Source organism: Drosophila albomicans, chromosome 3 (assembly GCF_009650485.2).
Source record: "Drosophila albomicans strain 15112-1751.03 chromosome 3, ASM965048v2, whole genome shotgun sequence".
Taxonomy (NCBI): Eukaryota; Metazoa; Arthropoda; class Insecta; order Diptera; family Drosophilidae; genus Drosophila; species Drosophila albomicans.
In genome coordinates, this window is record NC_047629.2 from 27,050,115 (window position 1) to 27,061,008 (window position 10,894).

The 10,894-nt window shown below is 41.5% G+C and overlaps 4 protein-coding genes across 9 annotated transcripts; 2 read left to right on the forward strand and 2 right to left on the reverse strand.

Moving 5' to 3' along the window:
• The first annotated feature begins 185 nt into the window (after nucleotides 1-185).
• On the forward strand, nucleotides 186-1,883 carry LOC117568569 (translation initiation factor IF-2). Of its 4 annotated transcripts, none has more exons than XM_052003672.1 (3): nucleotides 186-408; nucleotides 571-774; nucleotides 877-1,883. In XM_052003672.1, exons 1-3 carry the CDS (start codon nucleotides 330-332, stop codon nucleotides 1,692-1,694), a joined length of 1,101 nt encoding a protein of 366 aa, XP_051859632.1. In that variant the 5' UTR covers nucleotides 186-329; the 3' UTR covers nucleotides 1,695-1,883. The 4 variants fall into 4 exon arrangements, with proteins under 4 accessions (XP_051859632.1, XP_051859633.1, XP_034105189.1 ...); XM_052003673.1 differs by having other exon boundaries at nucleotides 892-1,883; XM_034249298.2 differs by having other exon boundaries at nucleotides 592-774.
• On the reverse strand, nucleotides 1,734-5,014 carry LOC117568568 (ADP-ribosylation factor GTPase-activating protein 2). 3 transcript variants are annotated; one of them, XR_007954727.1, is made up of 7 exons: nucleotides 4,629-5,011; nucleotides 4,228-4,551; nucleotides 3,947-4,099; nucleotides 3,706-3,846; nucleotides 2,810-3,650; nucleotides 2,532-2,750; nucleotides 1,734-1,803 (listed from the first exon to the last, which is right to left on the reverse strand). XR_007954727.1 is itself a non-coding variant. In XM_034249297.2 (6 exons), exons 1-6 carry the CDS (start codon nucleotides 4,707-4,709, stop codon nucleotides 2,596-2,598), a joined length of 1,695 nt encoding a protein of 564 aa, XP_034105188.1. In that variant the 5' UTR covers nucleotides 4,710-5,011; the 3' UTR covers nucleotides 2,044-2,595. The 3 variants fall into 3 exon arrangements, 2 of the variants coding, with proteins under 2 accessions (XP_034105188.1, XP_051859631.1); XM_034249297.2 differs by lacking the exon at nucleotides 1,734-1,803 and having other exon boundaries at nucleotides 2,044-2,750; XM_052003671.1 differs by lacking the exons at nucleotides 1,734-1,803; nucleotides 3,947-4,099 and having other exon boundaries at nucleotides 2,044-2,750; nucleotides 4,629-5,014.
• Nucleotides 5,015-5,319: 305 nt separating this feature from the next.
• On the forward strand, nucleotides 5,320-8,266 carry LOC117570580 (serine/arginine repetitive matrix protein 2-like). Its single transcript, XM_034252322.2, has 2 exons — nucleotides 5,320-5,827; nucleotides 5,894-8,266. Exon 2 carries the CDS (start codon nucleotides 6,121-6,123, stop codon nucleotides 8,026-8,028), a length of 1,908 nt encoding a protein of 635 aa, XP_034108213.1. The 5' UTR covers nucleotides 5,320-5,827; nucleotides 5,894-6,120; the 3' UTR covers nucleotides 8,029-8,266.
• Nucleotides 8,267-8,836: 570 nt separating this feature from the next.
• Nucleotides 8,837-10,840, reverse strand: LOC117571255 (protein maelstrom). The gene is made up of 6 exons (XM_034253309.2): nucleotides 10,689-10,840; nucleotides 10,408-10,541; nucleotides 10,138-10,339; nucleotides 9,933-10,082; nucleotides 9,457-9,866; nucleotides 8,837-9,395 (listed from the first exon to the last, which is right to left on the reverse strand). The coding sequence occupies exons 2-6, from the start codon at nucleotides 10,519-10,521 to the stop codon at nucleotides 8,979-8,981; spliced, it is 1,293 nt and encodes a 430-aa protein (XP_034109200.1). The 5' UTR covers nucleotides 10,522-10,541; nucleotides 10,689-10,840; the 3' UTR covers nucleotides 8,837-8,978.
• Between the last annotated feature and the right edge of the window lie 54 nt (nucleotides 10,841-10,894).

The window sequence follows — 10,894 nt, forward strand, 5'->3', positions numbered from 1 at the left end:
GACGAGTCGAGTCGCTTCCAGGGAGAACCAATGCCGCATACTAAGCAGGGGCGCTGAGGCCCCACTTTGGGTATATCCGAGTTTTTAGCAAAGCGAGCTCATTATGCTCATTTTGTATGCTTTTTTTTGCCAATCTGCTTTCGTATATAAATCTAACGCGTTCCGTTGGATAGTCATCACTTCTTTGGTGGAAACTTCAGTGTCAAGTTTAGCTCCTGCTGTGATCAGTGCGCGAATCTAATAAAATCTAAAAAAAAACATCAAATTCCCTACATTTGCAATCTTAAATAAGGATTTATCCGAAAAACTTTAAAATCATTCCAATCAACATGAAGTTCAGTGTTGCGTTTGCTTTGTTGGTGATCGTCGGGTTTGTGGCCATCGGCGATGCTCTGCCTGCCAGGAAAAGTGAGTGACCAATTGCCCAAAAAAGGATACGCACAATAAATCTCCGAAAATAAATTCAATAATATTCTCTACCAAAAGAGAGAAATATATTCATTTCATGCTCATCTTATTCTCTCGTTCCATCCACATCCACAACCATCCACAATTTCGACTTTACTGAAGATCGACAATACTTTGTTCCAGGAATGGTTTACTACCAGCAGCCCGCCGCCGCTGAATGGTACGGTGCTGGGTCCGGTGTTGGTCCCCAGCAAAGGATTATGTACATGCAGTATGTGCAGCCAGGACGCACTCATGCCCGCTCCACTCAAGCAGCCAGCGCCCTTGTGGCCGGCGAATCTGTTGCCACTGGCACCTATCTGAAGGGTAAGCCAACGACATGAATTTGTCTTTCATTATGCCATCCCACATTCACTAACCAAATCCCTAAAAAAAATCCTCACATTTTCCCTTGTTGTTCTAACAAAGATTGCAATCACGCAGAGTCCGATGTCGCAGTCAGCGTTGATGACAGCAGCGCCGAGGGCGCCCAGGCCGATGATGTCCTGAGCGCTGCCGGTGCCCAAGGTGCCACCTCTGTGGCCGAGGCCTACCCCGATGAGGCTCCCGTCGTCCAGGTTGCCGTCGACAACGCCGCCGAATCCGAAGCCGAGGTCGAGGCTGAGGTGCCAGCTGCTGTAGAGAACGATGATGCCGCCAAGGTGCCACGCGATTTCAACTTTGCCGCCGAGGAAGCCGCTGCCGCTCCCGTCGAGACTGAGGCTGAGGAACCCGCCGCTGTGCCCGCTGTTGAGCAAGCCGCTGAGGAAGAGTTGCCCGCCCCCGCTCCAATTGCTCCTGTCGCTCCCGTTGTGCCAGCTAAGCGTGTTCTGCCCGCCCAGAAGAAGAAGGTCATCGTTGAGCTCGACCAGTCTGCCGATGATGTTGAGGAGGCTCAAGTTGCTGCCATTGAGGATGAGGAGGCCGAGAACGCTGTCGCCGATGATGTCGAGGAGGATGATGAGGATGTTGTTGAGCCCGTCAAGCCCGTTGTTGTGAAGCGTCGCCCAGCTGCTCGTCGTCCAGCTGCCAGACAGCCAGCTCCTGCTAAGCCCGCCAAGAAGCCACTGCCCGCTGGCACCTTCTTCCCCATTGACTTCGGTGGCACCAACGGTGGCGCCATTGCCATTGCCAACTCCTTCAGCACGGGCGAGGGCGGCTCTGCCACTTCGCACGCCATCGCTTATGGTTCTCCCGATGCTGCTCGTGCTCGCGTCCGTCCCAATCCCAGCAAGCGTCGCCATTAAGCGGCTCTGATCCACGACTGATGCTCAATCCCAATGCAAAACAAAAAACACCACCAATTCTTGCTAACGCATCGCCAAGGTGCAAACGATATCTTCTTCCTTTCGAAGTCTGTAACAGAGTTTTGTAATAATTAGTCGAATTGTAAACACAGTAAATACAATAAAAAAAAGTTCTTTCTGTTTTTTAAATACTCAAGTGTTATTTACTTCACAATTAATAATTAGTTGCTTTCTGTTTTTGCAATGCAATTATTTTATTTCATAGACTTTTTTTTAATTTAAATTTTAAAAACAAATTAATCGCTGTTCAAACTTAATACATTACTAGATGGAACCAAAGGCTTGAAAAAAACATTTGATTTAACAAAACAAGAATGCAGAACTTAGCGAAGTAAATGCCTTAATCGGTAAATAGATAAAAACAAAAAAACATCAGCCATCGGATTTGACTTAAGAGCTAATGGTTGTTCCTCAATTGTGATATCATTGTGTTGTGTGTATATAATATAATCATTTCTCTCATTTTCTGTTTTTGCTTATTCTTATGCTTCTTCTTGTCTGCATTCAATGCGCTAATTTTACAATAATTATTTCGGTGTATATGAATTCAGAAGACACTACGCTTACGCTTAACTTGGTTGCTTTTCGTTTTTTTTGTTGGTTTGGAATTCAATGCAACTGCAATGTGAGTGCTGTCGGCTTGGAATTTGTTTATAACCCTTGTTGCTGCACATGTGCTAAAGTGAAGTGAGACTACTCTATACATATACATATATATATATATATATGTGTGTGTGTATATACTCGTGTATGCATTAAAAAAACATTAAAACTAACACGGCAACTGCTGCTGTCTACTGTCCCCGCACCCGGCTTTCCACTCTCCACTCTCTCTTCACTATCAGTAACCGTATTTGTCCTGCAGCGAGGACATGACATCGTTGGCCAGATTGCTCAGCCTGCCGGCCACTTTGTGTACTCCCTGGCGCACGCTCTCCTTAACATCATCGAGATCGGGAGCATTGAAGTTCACCGCCGTCGAGTAGCCACCAGAACCTAAATACGAAAGTACATTTAAAGATGGTTTGTTTATAGAATGTAATTAAAATTATTACTGTTGCGATTGTTCAAGCCACCGCCGCCTGACGTTCCGTCGCCAAAGTAATCGGATGACGATATAGCGCGTGAGCCCTGGAAACGATTAAGATTTGCGCTAATATCAGCCGATGATTGTTCGCTCGCAAAGAACTGATCGGAGCCAAAGCCTTTGGCATTGCCAAATTTTTGTTGAGCCGCCACAGGATCATTGCTATTGTAGCTGCTATTACTCTTGCTGCTTTTACTTTTGCTGGCCAATGATGCTGATCCGCCACTGGTCGCCTTGGGCTTGTCGTAGTCACTGCTGGCCGCGAACATTGACGTAATATTACTATGCGTGCCACCAATGGGTTCAATCGTCTCATAGCCCAACGCATCCAGTTCATATTTATCCAATTTGCTGCTGCTGCCAGTGCTTGACTCCTTCTTTTCACCGTACAAATTCAACGAATGATCATTGAAGAAATTATCATTCTCCAGCGCTGCCAGTTTGCTTTGTGCACTCGACTTGGGCGCAGCTGTCTGCTGCAGAGTTTCCATGTCACTCAGCGCGGAATGCGCCACATCAGAGCCACGTAAATTGAAACCCATGCCCAGACGCTCCATTTGCTTGGCCTTGGCGGGATCGATGCTCTTGAGCTTGGCCTCCTCGCGTGTCTTTTGCAGCGACAGATCCTGATATGCCAAACGCATACTGGCCACCGTCTCCAGTTGCTCTTCAGCGGTTTGTGGCTTGTCAGCAACAGCAGCAGCAGCTGCTGTTTTGCTCTCATTCGCTGCATTGGCGCGTGCTTCGATGTCGGCAAAGTTAGTCTTTACTTTTGTGGCGCCCAAGCCGCCCACCTTTCGTGCTCCCAACTGAAGAAGTAACAGATTTAGTTATAGTTTAAATTTATAGTTTTGCGCCACTTACTGCTCCCTTCTTGGGCTGTATTTTGCGCACACCAATCGAAGACGGCACCGCTGCAGGTGCCACAATGGCATTGAGCAGATCAACGCTGGGTGCGCCCGTATCAGCTGCCACAATTGGCGTCGTGGTTGCTTTGGGTTCCAGCTGCAAGCATAGAATAATTAATTTGAATATCTAAACAGTACAGGTTGTACATAAAGCCGTAAACAAATGTAACAAAACAGCGTGTCTAGTGGTTCTTTACCTTGGGCGTGTTGCTTGCCAGGCTGATGTTGTTGTTCTCGAGCAAAGCGTTGGCATTGTCATTGTCGCATTGCGCAAAGAAGTCCTCCTCCTGCTGTTCCTCCTTGGCGGCATCGTTACCCTCACTCTTGTCGGCCGTGGGCTCCAAATGCAGCTGTGTAGATGAGTGTGTCGTGTATGTTTGTTGTTGGGCAAGCAAGCAAAGCAAAGAACAAGAACAGGAACAGCAACAGAGTGTCAAAGTTAGTAGGAAACAACGCAACGTGTGGAATGGACACTCACCTTGGTGCCATGCACCTTCATGGCTTGCTGAGCTAGCGAAGATAACTTGTCGCGATAGAGCTGTGCTGCCCGTGAATTGTATTTGACTTGAGCATCGCTGCTGGTGCAGTTGTGGCCACGAAAGAATTGTGCCGCATTCGCATTACCACCCAGCTGCATTTGACGCAACTGCAGCCAAGTCCAGTTGGTGTCGAGGTTCGTGCTGCGCACAAAGGTCAAATGCACGCCGAGATTGCGATGGACGGCGGAGCAATCGATGCATATGAAGATGCCATACGTGACGGAGGACCATGTGGGCGCTTTAGTGGCGCAATCAAAGCAGGACTATTTAAGCAAATATAATCATAATTAGATCATTTCATGGAATTGGGAAACTAGGAAATTTTGATTGATTTACTGACCTTGTTAGCTGGTTGCGCACGCAGACGACTGAAAACGGCTTCAATTTCTTGTTTTGTGGGTCCCGTTGCATTGTTCGACATCTTTGTTGACGAAGTTGATTCCCTCTTTTTTTCTTGTGAATTTGTTAATTTAGTAAACTGTTTTCGTGGCTGTCTCTCGCTGTGCTCTCTTCCTCTCTCTGTCTTCACTTGTCACCGAGTTTGTTTTATTGACACTTGCTGCTCTACGACCTCAACTGCGGCTTCCCTAAACTTATTGCAAACCTTTTAAAATTTGGATCAATTGCATTTGGCAACGTTTGTTTTAAATGCTTTGTAGTTTGCTATTCGTGTTCAAGAATTTTTGACGTGTGTTTTTCGTTCCAGTCCCCCTTCCACGTTCACGATAGAGATGAGTTTAGTGTGACCGCAGGTCGCATTTGGAAAAGTCTTATTTGAAGCATACAAATAGCAGGGTATATTCTGCATTTAAAATTTGTTAAATTCATTGTTATGCTAATAAATTATAATTATAACTTTTCGTTTATTACATTTTCGATTAAACAATTAATCTTGACGATTTTCGTTTTCATTTTTTAAAACTAATATTCAATAACATATATTTTATTTTAAGAATGAACGATAAAATATTCTATTAATAATGATGAATATTTGCTCAAAATTACTATAAATTTGTAATAGATGTTTGCAAGATATTTAGGGGAATGTTTTACAACCTCATCAGCGAACTCCGCCTAAAAATAAAAACCGTTAATCGTACCGCTTCGTTGTTAATACTATCGTATAGACTGCGTTCGATAATATCGCCAGCAATCAGCTGTTCAGACCCGCGCAATTGGAACCCGAACTTGTTCGCGGAACAACTTTAAATTTGGAATAATACTTTGAATTTAATATAAACATTAAAGTACTTTTAGGTTATTAAATATGTATACCTGAAATATTTAACAAAATGTCTTGACAAATGGTCAACAGACAAGCTTCAATTTGAAATTAAAATTACCGACGGCACGAACAGATTTCCTTTTTATAAACAGCTGTTTAGGGCATTGTAGTGGTGTTGAGCAACAGCTGCGGGAAAACAGTATTGTTAGAATACGCGAACGGAATTCCTTATGCGATAAGAAGATTCCCAGGCAGAATTAAATTGTCGCTGCAAGATGGCGTGCAAAGTACCTTTTACGCATTGATCGAGCGTGGTAAGAAATCTCAACTAATATTTGCTAAAGTCTAAGGTTGATTAACAAGTATATATTCAATTCTAGAAGTCAACCAGGAAAACGCAAGGGCCACAATTACCCTCGTCAACAAAGACTTGCAAAGAATTTACGGAGCTTTATCCAGTAAGCTCCCGTGTTCACGTTGCAGCAACAAATTCCTGAGGTCAACAAATCTCTTAAGTTCGTTAACACTACTAAACTACCGAACTAAACATCTACTCCATTGAATATATTTACTGTATACCAAAGGCAACCAGTAATTGGCTACGAAAATGTCATCAGGCAAAGAGTCAATAACACTCTGTGATCCTAAGGATGCAACGCAGGAATCTACTATAAAAGTTGAACCGAACATGAATGACTTTTATTTAGATAAAGACATAATTGAGGCCATCGACAGCCTGCATGATTTATTTGCTGACATCCTTGAAACCAAAAATTCATTTGAGTTGGAGGAAGAGCAGAATGCTCGGAACTGTGGCAAGCATAAGAAAGCTAAACAAGAAGAAAAAATACCTTCAGCGCCGCCAGCGCCTTCCATCAACGAAATAGAAGAAAGCAGCAACTTGTTCACACGTGATTTAATGGAAATATTTAATCCTGAGAGCACAAATTCAAACGTAGTTTTGAACAACCATCCTAAATCTGTAAAAGAAAACACAAAAACTTCTCTGGAAACCTCAAGAAGTGTGTCGAAAAATCGACGTTTTAATGCTGGCAGGCGATCTAGGTCTAAAAACCAGAATATTTCTCCAAGAAAAGACCTGGATAAGCGTTGGCGATCGAGATCGAACAGTCAAAATATATCTCCAAGGCGGAGAAGATTCTCCCGCTCGAGATCTAAGAATCGAAATACTTCTCCTAGTCGTAAAAGTTGTGCAAGAAATAGACATTATAGAGAAAACCGTCGTTCGAGATCCTACAATCGAAATATTTCCGCAAGGCGCAGAAGTCCTTCCCACTCCAGATCTAATAGCCGAAATATATCTCCAAGTCGAAAGAGGCACTGGCGATCGAGATCTTACAGTCGAAGTATTTCACTTAGACGGGGAGTTGTGCCGAGAAATAAAGACCGTACTGAACGTTCGCGAACAAGATCTGCAAATCAAAATAATTACCCAAGTCTAAGAGAACTCTTGCGCTCCAGATCTAAAAGTCGAAATATTTCACCACCACGTAGACACTTAAGACGGCAAGCAAGATGTAACAGTCGAAGTATTTCTTCTAGTCGTGGTTTCTCTAGAAGTAGACACGGCAATAATCGCTGTCGATCAAGATCTAATAATTCCCCGAGGCGTAGAAGATGCCAACGTTCCAGATCAAAAAATCGGAATAATTCCCCAGCAGATATACGTGTCTCAAGGAATAGACACTTCAAAAAGCACTGGTTATCGAGCAGTCGAAGTATTTCCCCTAATCGTGGTAGTGGGTCCAGAAAATCAAATGAACGTTGGCGATCGAGATCTAAAAGCCAACATATTTCCTCAATTCGGGACAAATCCTGGAGGTCCAAGAGTCCAAGTATTTCTCCAAGTAGTATAAGTACAGTGAAAGATGATCACTCTAAACAACATGGGATATCCAAGAGTCGAAATATATCCTCGAGTCGCAGAAAACCATGGCGATCGAAGTCTAAAAGTCCAACTAGAGTTGTTTCACGTGGAAGAAGTATTTCTCCTCAAAAAGGCCGTAAACTTCATTCCAGAAGGAGTCGTAGTCCCCCACAATATCCACACAGAAGCTACACTGAGCAGGTGCCGCGCGAAGAAAGTAGAAGTTTGGTCCATCAGTCCGACAATCACATTTTTGAGCAAAGCTCAAATTTATTTATACCTCATGAAAGAGCTTTATATAATGGTTCATCGCCAAGGCAAATAGTTAAAGCTCGACAGTTCGTTGATGATACACTTTCACATCAATCATATTATTTACCATTTTTGAAAGATGGTAACTTAATTAATACGAGACTGACGTCTCGTCCTACTATGTTGGAAAGCCACATTAATATAAATCCAAATCCGATGGCGAATCCAGAGTATCAAGGTATAAATCATTTTGATAAATTCGGATATCAAACTTTAGGACCACATGATTTGCGACACAGATTGGAAATACGTCGTTTTTATAATTATGAAATGTCGCATAGCCAAATGTTTAATTATGAATACTTAACATATTAGGATATATATTATAACATATATAACATATTATTTTTATTATTATTAGTATTATTTGGCACACTTTTGTATTCTCGTTTAATAAATTCTGTACATTTTAAAACTTAAAAACGTTTCACTCTAGAACGCTATAATATTCTGATTTAGATGTGCCATATTAATGTTTGAAGAAATAAGAATATACTATGCTATGTACATATATTTAAAATCGTCAGGCCAGCAGATAGTTATGTTGTATTGAGTAGATAAATAAATTTAAAAATAAATAAATTTAAATGGTTAAGTTGAGAACTTGTACTTTTATTAAATACAATTATAATTCAGTTCACAACCAGCTAAATTATTATTAAGAAATACCTCATGATATAATCATTCAATATATAAGTTTTTAAAAGCGACATAAGCTGACAGTTTATTTCTGATTAAATTTTCGTTTTTCTGTTGGATTATTCTTCTGCCATATTGTTAGGAACGCCTTTAAGGACGTGATTTTTCCCCATGGTTAGAAAACTAAATTCCTTCCACCACACACGCTTCCCCAAGTTTAGGATTATATATTTTCCTCTGTCGGACAGGATACTTGAAATGCAGCTAGTAGGTTTGTTACAACTGATCTAGTAACGATATTATCGATTTGCTGGTAATTAACAAATATCAGAAATGTGGTGTAGAATGTGCTTTTTATGAGGCTGAAGACACCCTTTTACTAAACTTTGAGAAAATTAATGAAAATATATAATATATATATAAATAAAAATTTCAAATACAAATAGTATTTTACCCTTTTAAACCTCAATATACTTTTAATTATAATTGTAACCCGATGTATCGGTTTATTTTATTAAACAAAAAGTTGGTGTGTCCATGTACACATAAATTCATTTGAGTACAATAAGAAAGATGTAACTATTATGTAAGTAGTATTACTGGTTAAACTTGTTGACAGCTGCGTCCTAATCTTTAGCACTACGTCTAGTTGATGGTATATTCCAATCACTCTTCTGCGAAGTGGCTCTGAAATTGTTAGACAACGGAGGACGTTGGTTTGGTTTTGGTTTCCTTCCGCCCAGTGTTGGAAAATCATCCTCCTTATTAATGCAGGCGGCGAATGCTGTACTATCAGTCGGCGAGTACTTATTCTTATTCTCCAGCCTCTCTGGCGATTCACACGAGACAAAAGAAGAGCTTGTGATGTCCGCTTCGCGTTGATCGCTTATCACCTGGAACTTTCGCTCTTCCTTCGGTGGCAAATGTTTGCCGGGTATTGGCTTGATGGCGAGATCGCCACACATATAATCGCTGAAGATAAAGGCCCAACGAGAGACCAAGGAATGTGCACAATACCTGCAACGATCATTATCTTCGTGGTACTGCAAAATATGGAGGCTTAAAATATTATAACTCATAGCTAAGCTAAATTCTTTGCCTTACCTGACACGAGATGCCCGAATTATATTCATAATAGTCATTAATGAAGACGGCATCGGTAACACTCTTATTAATGCCAGTGCTTTTCAAGTCAGCTATTTCCATCACCTCCTTCTTGAGGATATAGAACAGATATTGAATGTCGTAGACAAGAATCTCTGTATCCTCAATATCCGAGTCGCTGGCCAAATAGCGGAAGCAGCCTTTCACCACAGGCATTAGTTCTGTGCTCGTGAACACGATCAAGGGATCATTGGGATTATCACTGACTTGGCAGCCACGCAAGTACTGCACAATATTGATATATAGTTTTCCCATATCAGTTTCCCCCAATGCTTTTGGGGGAAGAGGTAAATAATGCGTGGAATCCGCATGAAGTTTCGCATCGTTGCTCTGGCCAAACATAATCTGACCTGTATCGAAGAAACATTCATGGGGATTATAGGCCGAGCTGTATTTGATTAGTTAGTTTGTCTTACCCGGATTTATGAGCGAACTATAGACGGATATTTTACCAGACTTTATAGAAAATAAACAAGCAGCAAACTCAGCTGGGGTATAAATGCCGTCCTTCTTCGTTTTGTCAAAGTAATTAAAAGCGGCAAAAACAAACTTGCTATTTTCCAAATCTATGGGATAAAGAATTAGTGTGGTAAGTATAGATGTAGCACGAGAGAAACCTACCATACTGTGCCTTGCCCTTCATAACTATGCGCTCAATATTGCATTTCATCTGTGTGTTTTGCTGAACGGCTTCACGTTGCTGACTCTCCACAGTGGAGACTAGCTGGCCAGTGGACGTCATGCGCTCTCTGGCTCCGCGTTCTGCAATCTCAGCGTCTTTGGCACGTGAATTGTACGGACCGCGCTGCTGCGCATTCATATTCTACACGCATTTGAAAATTTAAGATTGTTTATGTATGTATGTATGTATATCCATTATGAAATACTTACACTCCAAATGCCTCCGCATCGTGCCACAGCTTGGGGCAATGTCAGGCCACGTCCTTCTGCGGTGTTACGCCAATCCTGGACGAATGCCATGAAACCATTCTTCTTTGGGGGCATTTTGAACTATGTATGCAAATCTCCAAAGCAAATAGAAATGTGAAGCGCGTTAACAAACTGAGCATGTGAAGTTACAGACATGAATTTGCATACATACATATATACATACACAGATACATATGCATGTAAATAAATAAATAATATTAAATAATTCACACAACAATTACCTTTTTACAAATCAACGTTTTAGTGACAAAGTTTACAAGAAAAACTTAAGAGAAATATTTTTAGCTCAAAAAGATCTTTAAAGCAAATGAAAAGGGCGCTACGTTTCCCCCCAAAAGATCAAAGCACAACTACGTAGCGTGACCGCATATTATATTTGAAAATATACTGCTCAGAAAAAGATTCGTTCTACTAAATTTGCCTTCCA

Excerpts from the sequence above, each read along its gene's own strand:
- LOC117568569 (XM_052003672.1), top strand. The coding sequence starts at position 330 with ATGAAGTTCAGTGTTGCGTTTGCTTTGTTGGTGATCGTCGGGTTTGTG. Across the intron at positions 409-570 it reads TGCTCTGCCTGCCAGGAAAA|ATCGACAATACTTTGTTCCA; the intron begins GTGAGTGACCAA and ends ACTTTACTGAAG. Across the intron at positions 775-876 it reads CACTGGCACCTATCTGAAGG|ATTGCAATCACGCAGAGTCC; the intron begins GTAAGCCAACGA and ends GTTCTAACAAAG.
- LOC117571255 (XM_034253309.2), bottom strand. The coding sequence starts at position 10,521 with ATGCCCCCAAAGAAGAATGGTTTCATGGCATTCGTCCAGGATTGGCGT. Across the intron at positions 10,340-10,407 it reads GATGCGGAGGCATTTGGAGT|AATATGAATGCGCAGCAGCG; the intron begins GTAAGTATTTCA and ends AAATGCGTGTAG. Across the intron at positions 9,396-9,456 it reads ATTCGGGCATCTCGTGTCAG|TACCACGAAGATAATGATCG; the intron begins GTAAGGCAAAGA and ends CATATTTTGCAG.
- LOC117568568 (XM_034249297.2), bottom strand. The coding sequence starts at position 4,709 with ATGTCGAACAATGCAACGGGACCCACAAAACAAGAAATTGAAGCCGTT. Across the intron at positions 4,100-4,227 it reads TGAAGGTGCATGGCACCAAG|CTGCATTTGGAGCCCACGGC; the intron begins GTGAGTGTCCAT and ends TCATCTACACAG. Across the intron at positions 3,847-3,946 it reads TGGCAAGCAACACGCCCAAG|CTGGAACCCAAAGCAACCAC; the intron begins GTAAAGAACCAC and ends CTATGCTTGCAG.
- LOC117570580 (XM_034252322.2), top strand. The coding sequence starts at position 6,121 with ATGTCATCAGGCAAAGAGTCAATAACACTCTGTGATCCTAAGGATGCA.